The following is a 16,789-nucleotide window of genomic DNA, read 5'->3' on the forward strand; positions in this document are numbered from 1 at the left end:
TCATACTTTTTTGGTTAATTCAATATAAATTATTTGCCTAATTATGATTATGTATTATTCTAATCAAAGTGACATATTATGATGATGTTTCCTTTGTTGTAGGATTTTTCACCCCCAGGAATTGAAATTTTTTCTTATTTTTTTACTTTGCTAGTTTTCTGTACTATCACCAATTCTTCTCAAACTCTCCATGGTATTTATTATATAACTCCTTTGAAGAGTCTTTTCCACATGATCAAACATCCTGTGACCTATCGGTTTCACTTTTTTTTCTGGAAACTTCTGTTCACTGGGTCTTCCATTCCTCTGCTCTATCTAAACTAGTTCTACTTTAGGCCTGCTGCACAGCTGTGGGCTTAGACTTTCCTTCGTCTCTCTCCTATTTCCTGGATCTATTGGTTCTTTTAGGTTTATATCTTCATTTTGTTGGAGCACATCCTTCAGTAACTTCCTAAGAAAGGGTTCATAGGAGGAAGTTTTTTAAAGACTGTATATCTGAAAATGCCCTTATTCTGCTCTCAGAATTGATAATTGATAATTTGGTTTGGGTATAGAATTCCAGGTTGGAAATGACTTTCCTCAGCATTTTGAAAGCATTCCTTTTAGGTTTTACAGGGGCTGTTGAGAAGTCTAAATACATTTTTATTCCTAAATCTTTGAACACAGCCTGTTTTTCCACTCTGAAAAGTTTTAAGACCTATTCCAGTGTTTTGAAGTATTCAGTGCTTAATGATACGGATGTTTTTTTCATCTTTTGTTCTGGATATCTGGTGCTTCCCTTCCACGTGGAAACTCACAGTTTCCATTTTGGGGAAACATTCTTGTATTATTTCTTCCTTTATATTTTCTCTTTTCTTTCTTCCAAAAAGTCCTATTAGTTAGATATTAGACTTCTTAAATTAAGCCTCTGGTTTTGTTTTATTTTTTTCTTTTTCTCCTATTTCCTGTTTCTGTCTTTTCTGTTCTACTTTCCTGGAGATTTCCTCCATTTTATTTTCTAACAATCCTATTTAATTTAAAACGTTCTTTTCTGTCATATTTTAAACTAAGAGCCCTTATTGCTCTTTTCATGGATAACTATCATGACTTTTCTCTGTGGGAATGTTCTAGTTTTGAGGGGAGGGGGTTGAAATTTTGTTTTGCTTCCTGCAGTATCTCTAGTTCCTTCAATCCTTTTTCCTACTTGTTAGCAGTTTGTCTTAAATAAATATCTTTAGGTTCATTCACATTTAAGAGTAAAGCCTTAAAAACTGGCTGGAAGCTCTGTGTGCATGCCTGGGACTCAAGGGGTAGATTACGTTGTAGGGTGACCAGCTGTGAACCTGGATGTTTCATTGAAGAGCCCGGCAAAGTCTGGATCCGTAGGTCTTTTGGGGAGGAGGGTTGGGGAGGGGCAATTCCATTTCTCCAAAGAAAACTTCCAGTCTCCTGCTTGGCTGTACACCAAGCTGGTGTTCTTGGAGCTGGGTAACACAGGTTCTGGTCTGTAGACTGTCTTCATCTGTTTGCCTGGCAGCTCTTCTCCTTCATCTTTCACTCACCCCACCATCCCAGGGCCCAGAACCTTTCTGGTTAAGTTTTCCTGTAGACCAACCTCTCTCTCCTCCTTGGGGGAGGGTGGTGGTATTTTCTGGCTTCCTGGAATAGGTGAGCGGACCTGGCCTTGAACCGGTCTCTCCTTACCCACCACCTTCTGCTGCACCTGGTGCCTCCAGGTCCTGGCTCTTTTGGGGATTCTGGGGTCAGGTTCACTTCTTTCTCCTTATTACCCACTCTGCTGGCATTTGGTGTCCAGCTCTGTTAGTTCTTCTCTTTTATCTCCTTTCCTTCTTGTAAAAATGTGTTAACATTTCTAGTACAATGTTTCTCTTGGGCTTATGCTTCTTTTTATTATTATCCCTTTGCCCTCATTTTAGAGATGTTTGAAGATGAATAAGTGTTCAATCTACCACAGATTGATAATGTATTATGTTTTTATTAGTAGTAAATATGTGGATACATACACACACATGAACATATAAATATATTTGAATGATCCAAAGATGAATAGTGAAAATAACCTCCCTTTTACCTTGTCCTTCAGCTCCTCCACAGAAGTGCCCACAGTTACCAGTGGCTTGTATATGTCTTTCCAAAGAAAGGTTATGCACCCATTCACATAGACACATACAAAGCATGTAAGTAGAGATGAATGGATTTTACTTTAAATCAAGAAAGCAATTTCTTCGCATAGCCCTGAAGACTATTCATATTTTCAGTAAAGGGCAGTGCTTAACCCAAAGACACGAATCTCTTCTAGTCGGATTTCAGGTTCCACTGCAGGTGGCAGACAGCGTTAAGGGGCTTTTCAGGTGCCCCGTGTAGTTAGCCACCTGCACCAAAGCCAGCTGTGGGTGTTGCTGAGGGGCACATGCATGGGACAGTTGTTGGTGGCCCTCTCCCACTCCTCGTGTGGCTTTCTTTATCATCCCTGTCCTCTCTCCTTCTGTTTTGTCCTCTGTATTTCTTCCTGTTTTCACCCTTTCCCCTCTAGGTTCGTTTAGCTGACTCATGCTCCCATAGATGAGCCATGGAGCTAAGGGATACACCCTAATTCGGTGCCTCTTTGGGTTTTAAGACTAAATTGGCACCCTAGATGGGTATGCTTTCATCGCGCCCCTGGTTGGAAAGATTTTATGAGGAAATGCACCCGGAGGCCTCCCTGGCCCTTTCAGATGGGCTGCTTGACTTGACAGTCCAGAGCTGTGATGTCGCTGTGACTCTTCATCCCTGCAACAGGGCCTGCTGCTGCCAAGCCAGACTTGATCTCAAAACTGGAGCGGAGAGCTGCACCCTGGATCAAGGACCCAGACGGGCCGAAGTGGGGGAAAGGCCGTCCTCCAGGTGGGTCTTGACCTGCTGGGTTCGGAAGGGTATGTCCGGGGGCCCAGGCAGCTGTGGCAAGTCACGCAGTGCTCGTTCCGCCATCCTCGTGCTGGAGCTGTTGTGCACCCGGCCCTGTATTGGTAGAAAAACGTGAATAAGAACCTAACTGTGCCTTCACAGTGTAGAAGAATCTGAGAAACCGGGACCGTTTGGGAAAAATAAGGAGCTTTGATGAGCAGAAGTGAAATGGGGAGACTGGTAGAGCTGATGGGGGAGGCGCGTGGTGGACGCTGGCCGTGAGGAGCCCCGTGGCCCACGGCTGGAGCCTCTGCTGCCCTCTGCCCGCTCCTCTGGTGTTGACTGACAGCACTGTCGGTGTGTGAGAGTTAGCAGTTCGTGGAACTCTGTCAGGAACTTACTGGCTGGTAGCTACTGTGTACACTTCTGTGCCTCCCCTGTTTCCGAGGCTCATGAGAAGACTTTTGGATGTTTAGCCTCATTTCTTTGTGGTGCCTCGAAAGAGGATTAAAACCGTCCAATAGCATCTGTGGCCAAGGTGCTAATGAAGCTTACTAGCACCTGATGTCACATGATCTCAGGGTAGCTATGTGGATAGGGATGGGGAGGCTGGCTGAAGAAGCCACAAGGATTAGCAGACAACCCTTGGTGAGACGGACTGGCTTTCAGAGAAACTAATGGGAAAGGGTTTAAATAGAAGCCACTGCTGACTTCTAGAAAGGTGGGTCACATTCATCTTCTCCGCTTTGCATAAGGGGTACTTATTGCATTGGGGTGTCTTAGCTGACAGGAGGCTGCAGAGTTCTGGGCAGCAAAACCGAACACAGTTTGATTTGCTCCAAAGGGAAGAAGACGACGGTGGCCGTTAGAGAGGCGCACACACAGGCCTCGGCTGTGGAATCTGCACTGCTCCCAGCTCCTGCCATGGAGACGTGCACCTCCTCCTGCAATCCCAGACTTTGTGAAGTAGAAGCAGATGGACGGAGGAAAATCAAGAGGACTTACAGACCCCGCTCCATTCAGAGGTCATGGTTTGGGCAGTTCCCATGGTTAGTAATTGACCCCAAAGAGACCAAGCTCTTCTGCTCAGCTTGCAAAGAAAGACCTAGTCTCCACGACAGATCATCCCGGTTAGTCCGAGGTTACACGGGTCCTTTTAAAGTGGAGACTTTAAAGTACCATGAAGTCAGCAAAGCACACAAGCTCTGTGTCAACACCCTGGAAGTCAAGGAAGACACCCCGCAGGCCGCCCTCGTCCCCGAGATCTCCAGTGACCTGATGGCCGACATGGAGCACTTTTTCAATGCCGCCTATTCCATCGCGTACCACTCGAGGCCCCTGAACGACTTTGAGAAGATCCTGCAACTCCTCCAAAGCACTGGGACCATGATTTTGGGCAAGTACCGAAATCGCACTGCCTGCACTCAGTTCATCAAATACATCTCCGAGACTCTGAAGAAGGAGATCCTTGAGGACGTCCGGAACTCCCCGTGTGTGAGCGTGTTGCTGGACAGCGCCATAGACACCTCTGACCAGTCCTGTGTGGGTATTTACATCCGCTACTTTAAGGGAATGGAGGTGAAGGAGTCCTACATCACTCTGGCCCCACTCTACAGCGAGACGGTGGATGGATACTTTGAGACCATCATCTCTGCCCTGGACGAACTGGACATCCCCTTCCGGAAGCCTGGCTGGGTGGTGGGCCTGGGAACCGACGGCTCAACCATGCTGAGCTGCAGAGGAGGTCTGGTGGAGAAGCTGCAGGAGATCATCCCCCAGCTGCTGCCGGTGCATTGTGTGGCCCACCGGCTGCACCTGGCCGTGGTTGACGCCTGTGGAGGCATCGACCTGGTCAAGAAGTGTGACCGGCACATCCGAACTGTCTTCAAGTTCTATCAGTCCTCGAACAAAAGGCTGAATGAGCTGCAGGAAGGCGCGGCCCCCCTGGAGCAGGAAATCATCCGCCTGAAGGACCTGAACGCTGTCAGGTGGGTGGCCAGCAAGAGGCGCACGCTGCACGCGCTCATCGTGAGCTGGCCCGCCCTGGCCAGGCACCTCCAGAGCGTGGCGGAAGCAGGTGGCCAGGTCGGGCACAGGGCCAGAGGCATGCTGAAGCTGATGAAGGGCTTCCATTTCGTCAAGTTCTGCCACTTCCTCTTGGACTTCCTGAGCGTCTACAGGCCTTTGTCCGAAGTGTGCCAGAAGGAGATCGTGCTGATTACGGAGGTGAACTCCACGCTGGGACGGGCCTACGTAGCACTGGAGACCCTCCGTCACCAGGCAGGACCCAAAGAGGAAGAGTTCAATGCCGGCTTCAGGGATGGGCGGCTCCACGGCATCTTCTTGGACAGAATGGAGATGGCAGAGCAGCGGTTCCAGGCGGACAGGGAGAGGATGATCCTGACTGGGACTCAATACCTCCAGCAGAGGTTTGACGTGGACCGCCCCCCGCAGCTCAAGAACATGGAGGTGTTTGACGCCGTGGCCTGGCCAAGTGGGGTGGAACTGGCCGGCTTTGGGAATGATGATATTCTTGCCCTGGCCAGATATTTTGAACTCTCACTGCCCCCAGGATACAGCGAGGAAGCACTGCTGGAGGAGTGGCTGGGCCTGAAAGCCATCGCCAAGAACCTGCCATTCTCCATGCTGTGCAGGAACGCCCTGGCCCAGGGCTGCCGCTTCCCCTTGCTCAGCAGGCTCGTGGCAGTGGTGGTCTGTGTGCCCGTCTCCACCTCCTGCTGTGAGCGCGGATTCAGTGCCATGAACCGGATCAGGACCGATGAGAGGACCAAGCTCTCCAACGAGGTGATCAACATGCTCATGATGACAGCGGTGAATGGTGTGGCGGTCACAGAGTACAACCCCCAGCCCGCCATCCAGCACTGGTACCTGACCTCCTCAGGTCGGCGTTTCAGCCACGTCTACACCTGTGCCCAAGTGCCACCCCGCTCCCACACAAGTAAGTATGCGTGGCAGAGTTCCCGGACATGGGGAAGCAAAGGAAGAGAATCTTAGCTTCCCAGCCCCATGCTGAGCTCACAGCCTGGTAGAGTCTGCTCCGGTCAGCTGTCACAGTGGGCTTGCTCTAGGGTGTTACGTGCCCAACCATTTGCTAGACCAGTGGGTGCTCAAGATGGGACACCTACCCTCCAGGAGATTATGATCCAGCTAGAAGGCAGGACGCCCACGCTGCAGGGCACAGGGCATAGAGCTAAGAGCAGGAATTTCCAGAGCAAGGCTGCCAAGGTTCAAATTCTCGTCCTGCAGCTGTCTAGCACGTGACCTTGGGCAACTTAATCTCTCTGTCCTGTGGTTTTTCACCTGTAAAGCGAATTAACAGATGTGAAGGGCTTAGAACAGCATCTGGCGAGTAGTGCCCACGGCTCTTTAAAGGTTCAGACGACCACCAGAAACCACTCGGGGACTGGACCAGCGAGGGCAGAGACGCCACATTCCCGTGGGGCTGTGCGGACCCTGTTTGCAGAGGGAAGAGGTCGGTGCAGGTCACAGGGGCTGTGAGGACGGTGCTGTGTGGAGGAGAAGGCTGGGGGTGTCAGGCAGGGAAGAGGGGTCCATGCGGAAAGCCTCCCGCCTAGCCTGGAAGGCCAGGTGGGGACTGGGCTTGAGGGGGAAGTGACATTATCCCGGAGGCCAAGTTACTGGAAATCTTAAGTAAGAAATGTTCCTCTTTTCAAGTAGTCACTGAACACCACAGAAAACCAGAGCTTCTCCAGGCTGCCCCTGTGTCACTGAACAGTGACAGAGCCCTGGTTTTTCTCTCTTGGCATCTTCCTATAGCGGGTCTCTGTCCTCTTGCTTCTGCTTTCATCTTACCCCAGGGTCTGTGATCATCAGCAGTGGACTGGCCTCAGGGTCGACAGACGCTCTGTAGGAAGCATGGTGGCCCTGGACCTGCAGCTGGGGGGTGGGTGCAGGGCGGGGGCAGTAGAAGTGGAGAGAAGGAACGAGGGTGATTCCAACGCGGGAGTCCTTCACCCGCGCATTTGGTGAGTGCGTTGCTCTCAGCGCCCGACCTGTGAGGGTGGAAGAACACACCATCAGCTGTGCGCTTCTGCAAGTTGTAATCATAGGGCGATGGGACTAGTACGTCTGAAGCAAACAGAGAACACGGCCAGACTGTATATGATAAAGCCTTCTTTCCCAGGCAGTTTCTCAGCCTCAGCACTGCTGACGTTTGGGGCCAGGTAGTTCTTCGCTGTGGGTGCCTGTCCTGCGCCTGGCCACCCCTGGCCTTTCCCACTACACACACACTGGGTACCAGTAGCACCCTCCCCGTTGTAGCGATCAAAAAGGTCTCCGACTCTGCCAAATGTCCCCTGGGAGCAAAATTGCCCCCCCCCCCGCCATGAGCTCCGCTGCCCCAGGGTGAGAGTCAGCAGAGTGGGACTCCTTCAGGCCTACAGAGAGCAGTCCCTGTCCGTCTCCAGTCTGTTCTGCCAGGGGTTCTTCACCGAACATACCTTGGGGTGCAGTTGGTTGTGGGGAGGGGATTATCACCTGATCTGTTTCCTCTGTCTGACTGTACCCTCCCTTTCCTCCCGCATGAGGGGCGGGGCTCAGGAAGGAGAAGATGGGAGCGCTCCGCGTGGAGGAGGCCGTGACCCAGAAGCCACCCATCCCGTCCTACAGGGAACCCGTGGAGGTCCTGACGGACTGCATCCTAGAGCCGCGCCACGGACTCCTGTGTCCCCACCCCAGCCAAGAGGCCCTGGGCTGTCCTGATAAAGCGCTCCTGTAAGAGCAGGACTCTGAGGGGTTGCCTTGGAGACCCCCTGATGCCCTGGCCCTCGTGATCATGGTGACAGGCCCTGGGATTCTAGGCTGCCCTAGAGTCTTCGCTTGGTGGGGACTCTCTAAGCACTGGGAAGCGGCAGTGACAAGATAATTCAGCCCACATCCCAGGGAGGCGGGGGATCAGGGGGATCAGGAGGCGCACAGCCTGCTTACCAAGGCTCCCCCTAGGCTGGGCCCGACCTCACAGCACTTAAGTATGCAGAAGGGTTCGCATCTCAAGCTCATTTTAAGGTGCTTCAGGACATAATTCCATCATGAAAGATTTTGCCCCATGTTTTGGTGGCAGGAGGACTTTTCTGAAGTGGGAGAGACGGTTGGGGGTAAGGGGCTTAAAGGAGCACTCCAGCCCCTGGGTAGCTGGGGAGCATCCCAGCGGGCTGCCCACAGCCTGAGTGGCGTGGGGTAGACACATGGTGAGGGACATGGGATGAGCAGGTCTAGGAACAGCTGGCCTGGCTCTGGGATCTATCCCCGGGCTCCATGGCAGAAGCAGGGGAGCCTCAACTTCAAATGGGAGACTCGCATCAGAGACTTTCTCTATCTCCTCCCAGGGCCTTCCTTTAGGATGAGGCAAGCAAAACCCCTTGGCACAGAGCAATCAAGAAAGGTTATCCTCCTGCAGCTCCCAGACAGGGGAGGAGTGTTTCCCTGGAGGGGGCCTGGCGTTTTCCACCAGTCGCAGCCCTTGTGCTGTGCTGAGCCCGGGTCTTCTACAGAGCAGAGCGGACAGGACAAGTTTGCACTTGGGGGGCTTGGGATCCTGTCCCAACTCTGCTGCAGGCAGTGGTTCAACCATGATTAATCCCTTCCTCTTTTCTGTGCCTTGGTGTCCCTCTCCATGAAGTGGCAGGAGAGAATCCAAGTGCCTGCTGGTACCCCAGCTGCCACAGGACTGATGGATGACAGCGCCTCCAGCTCTGAAAGACGACCCTCAGGCTGCCTTCAGCCCTTGTCCTTGTCCCTTGCCACCAGAGTCCTTATTATGGGAAGAGGTGCTCTCTCGACATGCCCTCAGCATAATGGTCCAGTCCACTCTTCCCAGAGTTGCTCTGGGGACCAGCTTGGGGATCACTAGGGGTGTCTGTTTAAATCTGTTTCACCCCAGACCCACCTGATCAGATCCCCGGGATTGTTTCCAGCAGGGCCCCCCAGGAACTTCGTGGGCTCACTCAAGCATGAGAACCACCACCCTGGCGGCACAGAAGGGTGTCCCACACTGTTTGGTTCCCGTTGCCCTTTCCCCATCACCCCATCTCCTCTTCCACCCTGAAGTAAAGCACTTTTCCTTCCAGGGCAGCTGCTTTGGGCAGGCTCCTAGGCTGCTCATCTGGCTGAGGATGATGTAGTGTCTGGGTCCCGCCTTCCTAACCACAGGTGGGAAACGAGGGGAGGTTAGAGGGACGGGCTTCTTTGCCGCTGCCTTTCTCTTGTTTTAGACGGGCAGGAAGTAGTGCTCCGGCCTGGCCCTCAAGCAGCCATCTGTCCACCTCCCACTCCTAGAAGGTGCCGAGAGCCCCTGAGATGCTGGTACCGAGTGTCTCACTGTCTGGCAGAACCCCTGGTTCCCAGTGTCTCTGACTCTCCCTTCCCAGCACCCCACCCTTAGCACTTAGCCTTAGCGCCATCGCTTTCCTCATTTCTTCAGCTTCGAGCCAGGAATTCCGTTTTTGCTTTCTGTCTTTTCACCTGTGGCACTGTCTCCCTGACAGCCCCGTGTTCTGGGGGCTGAGGTGTACCACGGGCCCTTGGAGCTTGAACCCTGGCGGTGCTACTGTCCACGTGGCCAAGATGGAGCCCAGGCCTCCCTCCCCCATTCGCATAGGTCACCGTGGGGAGTTCAGGAATCTGCACTAGGCCAGGCGCCGCGGGTGTGAGTTGGTGGGATGGAAGAGAGGAGGGCCCTTTAAAGTGGGGGTTATAGTCCCCACCCTATCCGTAGCGATTCAAATTGAGGTGACTTTCTCGCAGGCATCCTCCCCATGGCACCTTCCATCCTTTAAGAATCCTCAGAGCAAGAGGCTAGTCCTGTGAGCAGCGCCATGCCTGAGTGCCACACGCACAATTCCCTGTGCGAGTCTAGGCGTGGAGGTGGAGGCCAGCTAGGGACGCCCCTGCCTCTCCACATCTGTGCTCTGAGGAAGCCTCTGATGCCAGCTCGTGAGAAACTTGGGCCCCTTGTTGGGGGGGGGCGACTGAAAATGCTATTTATCACAGGGATTTGCACTATCCACTTTCTCGAGGGGCACAGGCATGCCCTGGGTCCCCTCTGTTCACTAATGGCAGAGAGGACGCTAACCATTTTTGTGCAGGACCCCAGGTTGAATTGTGGTGAGACCCCTTGCCCAAGCTGACATCTTGTTTTGTTTCAAGAGACTTGCAGCATTTCAGACCCCAGGGCCTGGAGACCCTGTTGTTGGATAGCCTTCCTATTTTTGCCTCACAAAAAAACAAGCTGAAGGGCATTGGGGATGGAAGGAGCAAGCTCTCTGCCTTTGGCCAGAGTCCTAGCCATGCCTCCACCCTCGTTCCCTACCTGTGATCTCCATAGACTGCTGCCCACAGGGCTGACATTCTGAGTGACCAGCATTTTAACTGACAGTTTGAGTTCAGTAACCATAGAGACCAGGCGGGAAGGAGGGACCCCCGACCCCCTGTTCTAGCCAGACACATTGGAGTGTGATCTACTCCAGACCCTTTGCTTCCCTCGAAGCCCAGGTTCAGTTACTAGGGCGCTAAGCATTTAGCAGGACAGTGTGAAGATGGGCCGTTTCTCTCATCCAAGTGTCTGTCAGCCGAGGTCACCCCAGGTGATTGGCCCAGGGATGTTCTCTCCTCCTCTGGTTTCAAAGATGTTCAAAACATGGTTTAAAAAACCATGTCTGGGGCTTCTCTGGTGGCGCAGTGGTTGAGAGTCTGCCTGCCAATGCAGGGGACACGGGTTCGTGCCCCGGTCCGAGAAGATCCCACATGCCGCGGAGCGGCTAGGCCCGTGAGCCATGGCCGCTGAGCCTGCGCGTCTGGAGCCTGTGCTCCGCAACAGGAGAGGCCACAACAGTGAGACTCCCGCATACCGCAAAAAAGAAAAGAAAAAAAAAAAAAAAACATGTCTGATTCTCAGCCTTTTGCTATTTGAATAAAGCAGAGTTTATTTCGACACATGCCTCTGTCCTGTTAATCCCGTAACCAAAAGTAGCAAACTGGAGGAGCTGCGCAAAGCTAATTTATCTCTGGCTCAGAGCAAAGCCCGTCCACGCCCCCACCCCGAGTGACGCGCTGGAGCGCCTGCGCGGGTCGGCCTCGCTGAAAGGGCTCTCTTAGGCGGCCGGGTCCTTTTGCGCATGCTCGGCGCTCACTGCCCCGGCCGGACCAACGCGCACCGGAGCATCTGCAATTCTGACTCGCATCCTGGCTTGGGCATCCCGCGCCGGGCCATGACGGCGCACTCCTTCGCCCTCCCGGTCATCATCTTCACCACGTTCTGGGGCCTCATCGGCATCGCCGGGCCCTGGTTCGTGCCGAAAGGACCCAACCGCGGGTAAGGATCGCGCGCGGCCCGGCCTCCCTGTGGACACCTTCGCGGCCGCGCCCGCCCCCTCCCCCGGCGGCTGCGCGGGCGGTGGCGGTGGCCCGCGGTGCAGCGAGCACTGTCCAGGCGCGCGCACGGCGCCGCACTCCTCCTCCCCGGTCTGTGCTGGGCCGCGTTCAGCAGGGAACAGGCAGGCTGTCGGGGCCAAAGGGCAGAGATGGTCGTGCTTTAGAAAGGTGGAGACAGTTAACGGGTCACCCCCTCCAGCCTGTAAAGGTAAAGGCTATGGCTAGACACTGATGCAGTTTGTCCACTCCTGCCCAGCTGTGACCTTGAGCGTCTGCCACACCTTCAAGCCTCATTTCTTCTTAGGTAATTGGGGGTGATGATGATACCTGCCTTTTAAGGCTGCTTTGAGGATTACACGAAATAATGTATATAAGACTCTTAGTGCATGGCACATAGTGTATTGAATAATTTTTAGCCAGTATCATTATTTTTTGAAGGTTCCCTAACAGGCTTCTCTACCTCTTGCACCATTTACCAGGTTCTGCTTCGTATCATCTTCAGCTGTAAAGCGCTCTCTCCCCTTGATTACAAGTTCCTCGAGGTGGAAGATTGTCTTGTTCACTACTGTAGACCCCATTGCCCAGTACAGGACTGGCCCACGGTGCTTGGTCATGTTGAAAGAATGGATCAAATGCTAATTGCTCTGGCACCAACTTCAAGTACTTTAGATCAGAGGTCCTAGGGCCTGGTTTGGGTTAGATTTAGCTTTGGCTGGAGGCTGCATTTGGGTGTTGCCTCTGTTCTTAAAGATCTGCAGGGCTAGGGACTTCCCTGGTGGTCCAGTGGTTAGTACTCCAGGCTTCCATTGCAGGGGGCATGGGTTCGATCCCTGGTTGGGGGACTAAGATCCTGCATGCTGCGCCTCTCCTGCAAACCTTGGTGAGTTCTTCCTTCTGAAGTTTTCCTCCTGCATTTAAAGCCTCTGTCTCCAGCGTTTGAGTAGATTCAAGGTAGCCAGTTGCTGTTCTCATTATAACTGCTCATTGGGCCTCAGAGATGGCTCACGGTCTCCTTGCCTCTTGCCCTGTCTTCTGGTCTTCTGTCTTCCTTCCCTTTGCCCGATGAACTTTGGATTCCAGAGGCCACTCCATGGTGGGTGGCTGCAAATACAGCTCTGTGCAGTGTCTTTTCCCAACATGTTTGCATTAAGATGGAGAAACAGTGGTGACTGAGAAGGCAGATAGGTGAAGGGAAAGATTCATAATGTAACTTGGATGTGATCAAGGTTGGCCTCCCCAAGAGGTGACACTTGGCGTTTTTATTTTCCATCTAGCAATGTTCTTACCCTGAGTAGAACTCAGCCTCCCTGTATTCAGGTGGCATCAGACGGAAAAGGGGCTGGCACCAGGAGCTCTTTCTCTGGCCTCGGCCAGGCCTCCTGAGGGCATGCTTCCATCCGTCCTGACCTGACGTCCTCTTCCATTGCAGAGTGACCATCACCATGCTGGTGGCCACCGCTGTCTGCTGTTACCTCTTGTAAGTACTGCTCTCCCAGTTCAACGTCAGCTGGGGCCTCTGTGCTCCCTCCTTTCCTCCTTTCCCTGCTCTGCTCTCCCCTCTGTCCTGGTACTGGCACATTCAGCTCTTGAAAGGCTGAGGCTGTAAAGCACAGAAGAGGAGGCAGTTGGAGAGGCAAAGGGAGCAATGGGCTGGAAGTCATGAACTCTGGGTTCTGGTTCTGAATGTAGCACCTGGACAAGCTCTGTCATGTTCATAGGCTACAGTTTTCTCATCTACAAAATGAGTGAGCTGGGCCAGCTCAGTGCCTTTTGTACCTGATGGGACATCAGAATCGCCTGGAGAGATTGTAAAAACACAGCTTTTAGGGCTCCACCCTGGACCCACTAGATCACAATTCTCATGATCTGCACTTGGGAATCTATATTTTTAATGCATGCCCCTGGGTGATTGTGATGCAGCCAGTTTAGAACCACTGGATGAGCAGTAGTCTTCAAACTTGGAAAAGGTCCCTGGGATATAGAAAACATTCCAAGAGATGCGAGTGCCTGGACAGTGTGAGGGAATCAATTTCCAGGTCTGTTGTGTCTAGATGTTCCCTTTCTAAAACTGCCATTCATGGTCGCCCCTCCCCTTTTACAAAAAAGGCACTCTGCCATCCCTCCCCAGTCCTCCTATGTTAGGTTGCTCCATGGTAAATCACCCTCACTGCCAAACTGAGGAATAAGTCCAAGCTCTGGTTTTGAGGGAGGCCTCTCTCATGCTCAGTTAAGCTGGTATGGCTTCCCTTTGTGCCCGTGGAGACTGTCTTACCTCTTCCCTAATCCCAGGGTCCAGCCCCAGCACAGGGATCTTATAAATCTACAAAACATCAGATCAAACCAAACTGAAACCCAAACCCACACGCCCCAGACTGAGCCCCCGTGCCGGCCGCAGCGTGGATGGCTCCGTGAGACCCTTCCCTCCAGGACCCAGACCCTGCTGCTGGGTCGGTCATGTGACCAAAGGCGTGGGGTGAGGTGTGCAGGGCAGAGTTCCCTGTGTCTGGGCTCACCCTCACGGTGCTGTCCCCGGCAGCTGGCTCATCGCCATCCTGGCTCAGCTGAACCCCCTGTTCGGGCCCCAGCTGAAGAATGAGACCATCTGGTATGTGCACTTCCTGTGGGAGTGACCGCTGCCGCCTCCTCGGCCCCAGGTACTGCTGGGCGGCGGGCAGGGGTGGGGCAGGGCCCGGGGCTGGGGGAGGACGAGGTCAGGCAGGGTTGTAAGACGTTGCATGTGGATTCAGGCATTCATTTATTAAGAAAAAAAAAAATACTGAGCACCTGCTCCCTTCCCGCGCAGTGCTGCGCTGGGCGGCAGGGATGGACGGAAGACCCGGGGTCCTGGGGGGAGCATGTGGGCCCAGCCTTGTTTGTGGGTTTGCAGGCCCCAGAGGAGGCGGCCGGCTGCAGAATCTGTTCTGAGTGAGGGGAGGGCGGGGGCAGGGAGCGGTGAGACGCCGACTGGGCAGGGGGCTGTCTGAGGTGAGCTGGGTGACGGGCACAGGCTCTCCAGGGCGGGGCTGGGGGAGAAGGGCCTCCACAGCGAGGCCGTGACTTGTTCTGTGATGTGCTTTTCAGGTGCCCCAGCTCTCTGGATGACCTTGGCTCCACTGTCCCTGATGACCCTTTTGTCACCCTTACAACTGTGTCCCAGTCCCTCCGTGCTCCCTCCCCCAAGACCTGCCTGGTTCTGGAAAGTACCGCCCTCCCCAGCCAGTCTGGGCCTCAGGAAGCCCCGAGCTCAGAGCCAGGCTGGAGCAGATGTCCAGCCCTCAAGTTCCCACTGCCCGCTCCCGAGTAGGTCCAGGCCAGGAGCAGACAAGGGTGGGGCTGCGCCTTTTACACAATGTCCTGGGGAGAAGGCCGTTCAGCCCAGGATGCTCCGAGCCTCGGGTGGGCCAGGCCAGGGAGGAAGCCCTGGGGGCAGAAGCAGAGCCCTGCCACTGTCCTCCTGTGTGACCCAGGAAGCGTCTGCCCGTGTGGGCCTGCTCACCTGTGAGACGGAGGGGCTCGGTCAGGTGTGGCAAAGGCCTTTCTTGGAGTTCTCCTTTAATTTTTGACACGTTTCGATGTGAAATTTCCGGAATTGTTGACGAAATGGAAAACCAGTCCCACAAAACATTACGATCCAAAGCATCACAGTAATTTGGATCAGGATCGAAACATGTATGTGTCGCACCCTTTCTAGTCACGAAGTCACTTACACTGGCTTGCTCAGGAAGTGGTATCTCCTCAGAATACCCTCTTCCCCCTTCCTCCACACCTGGATCACCTCCCTCCCTTCCCAGAGGCTCAGCCTGAGCACTGCAGGAGCTGAAGAAACTGAAGGCAGCTCCTGCTGAGGCCAGGCCTAGACTCTGGCAGCGGTGAGGGTGGATTTCAGAGCCCCTCACAGCAGCACGTAGGTCATCTGGAGCGAGGGAGGGCGAGGAGGGCCAGGTGTGGGCGAGGTGCGGGCTGGGCTCCGCTGAGATGCTGCAGGGCGGGGGAGCCCCTGGCCTGGTGACGCCTGGAGAGCCTGCAGGCCTCGGAGCGCAGGGAACCTGGGGCCCCAGCCGTGCCTCACTTCTCCTGGGAGAGTGGGGGTGGAGACCTCAGACACTTGCCCGCAGCCCCAGAGCTAATTGGAGTCCCCCCTCTGCTGTGCCACGTTACCTCCCTGGGGCAGAAGCCAGTCTCTTGTATTTATTGACTGTTGAGTTGATTGCATTCTGTTTAGTTGGCATCGTTTTGGGAGCGGTGGCAGAACGTGCCATGTCTCACCTGGATTTCTTGGTTCTGGTCTTGGCCTGTTGCTCAGATCGGGGCCTCCCTTTAACATCCCACCCACCACCTTTCCAACTCCCTTCCTGTGCTGACCTCTGTGGCTCCCCCCCGGAGTGGGGCTGTTGAGTCTCGATTGGCGGCTAGAAGCCTGACCCGTGTCTAGTGACTAATGAGTGGTGAGGAAATTCCTGTTTGGTGGCAAAGTCATGGCCGAGGCCAAGTTTGCTGGCTGCCGCTCCCCTGCCCACCTGATTCCCATTTCCTCGGTGGGTGGATTTGGGGCCCAGGAAAGGGGACTGGCAGCTGCTTGGAGCTGCAGCTCTGGGATGTGGACACTGAGACTGCATTTTCCTGAGACCTGAGCGAGAAGACCGCTGTCCGGGATTTTGCCCAGAACCAGGCCAGGCAGGAGGAGGAAGACGGAGGACTCGTTCAAGTGGAACTTTGCCCACCACCCATCTGTGCCCCAGATTACAGAGTGCATGGCCCCCGGGGCTCTGCAATAAAGCCGGCCCCCAACATTCCAGAGCGTGGCCTGCATCATTCCTACAGGCTCCGTGCTTGGCCTGGGCAGGGATCAGTGGAGGGGAGAGCTCCTGGGAGGAGCTGCGGGAAGCTGGGGGTGGAAGGTGCTTGGAGGAGAGACCCTGAGCCCTGAGGAGTGCATCCAGAGAGAATGCGGAGCCACAGAAGGATTGAAGCAGGGGAGTGATGTGACCCAACTTGGTTTCCAGGATGATCTCTACAGGGTGCATAATGGGCCTCAGATGAGAGTGGTGGTGAGAATGGGGACGAGTGGGCGAATGCAAGGTCTAGGTAGGAGCTGAAGGGGACCAATGCCTTGGCCGTGGGGGGAGGGGGAGGCGGGGTGGACCCTGTGGTGAGCAGTGAGCAAATGCGGTGCCCAGTACCTGGTGGCTGGAACCTCTCAGTGACAGGCCACAGAGGGCATGTGATGACCTGGGGTTTCCTGTGTGTCCTGGTTGTGTCCAGGGCATCCCCATGGAGACGCCCAACTAGTGGTCGGATAGGTGGGTTGGGTCTTCAGGAGGAAGATGTGGCCTGAGGACACGCGGTGTATGTCTGTCCCTGAGTTCTCATGGAACCACTGGTGGCGGCCTCTGTTCCTCGGGTCCTGGGGCGCGCCCCCTGCTCTCTGGGCGGCTGCTGCAGGTCAGGGCTGGCAGACCCCCTCCCAGCACACTATCTCCCATCCTCCCTTTCTGCC

The 16,789-nt window shown here is 54.3% G+C and overlaps 2 protein-coding genes across 13 annotated transcripts in view; both read left to right on the forward strand.

Moving 5' to 3' along the window:
- Nucleotides 1-10,809, forward strand: part of ZNF862 (zinc finger protein 862) — a 33,513-nt gene extending 22,704 nt beyond the window's left edge. For 9 of the 12 annotated variants that reach the window (XM_060107850.1, XM_060107844.1, XM_060107841.1 and 6 more), the window contains 3 exons: nt 2,779-2,883; nt 3,728-5,842; nt 7,452-10,808. In XM_060107850.1, coding sequence (XP_059963833.1) covers nt 2,779-2,883; nt 3,728-5,842; nt 7,452-7,642 — 2,411 coding nt within the window. In that variant the 3' untranslated portion in view covers nt 7,643-10,808. Of the gene's footprint in view, nt 1-2,778; nt 2,884-3,727; nt 5,843-7,451 lie in introns of all 12 variants that reach the window. The other 3 variants (XM_060107842.1, XM_060107839.1, XM_060107851.1) reach the window with 3 other exon arrangements.
- Nucleotides 10,810-11,029: 220 nt separating this feature from the next.
- ATP6V0E2 (ATPase H+ transporting V0 subunit e2) lies at nt 11,030-14,461 on the forward strand. Its single transcript, XM_060107995.1, has 4 exons — nt 11,030-11,233; nt 12,722-12,769; nt 13,829-13,946; nt 14,374-14,461. Exons 1-3 carry the CDS (start codon nt 11,037-11,039, stop codon nt 13,920-13,922), a joined length of 339 nt encoding a protein of 112 aa, XP_059963978.1. The 5' UTR covers nt 11,030-11,036; the 3' UTR covers nt 13,923-13,946; nt 14,374-14,461.
- Nucleotides 14,462-16,789: the final 2,328 nt, after the last annotated feature.

This window comes from Mesoplodon densirostris, chromosome 9 (genome assembly GCF_025265405.1).
Source record: "Mesoplodon densirostris isolate mMesDen1 chromosome 9, mMesDen1 primary haplotype, whole genome shotgun sequence".
Lineage (NCBI taxonomy): Eukaryota > Metazoa > Chordata > Mammalia > Artiodactyla > Ziphiidae > Mesoplodon > Mesoplodon densirostris.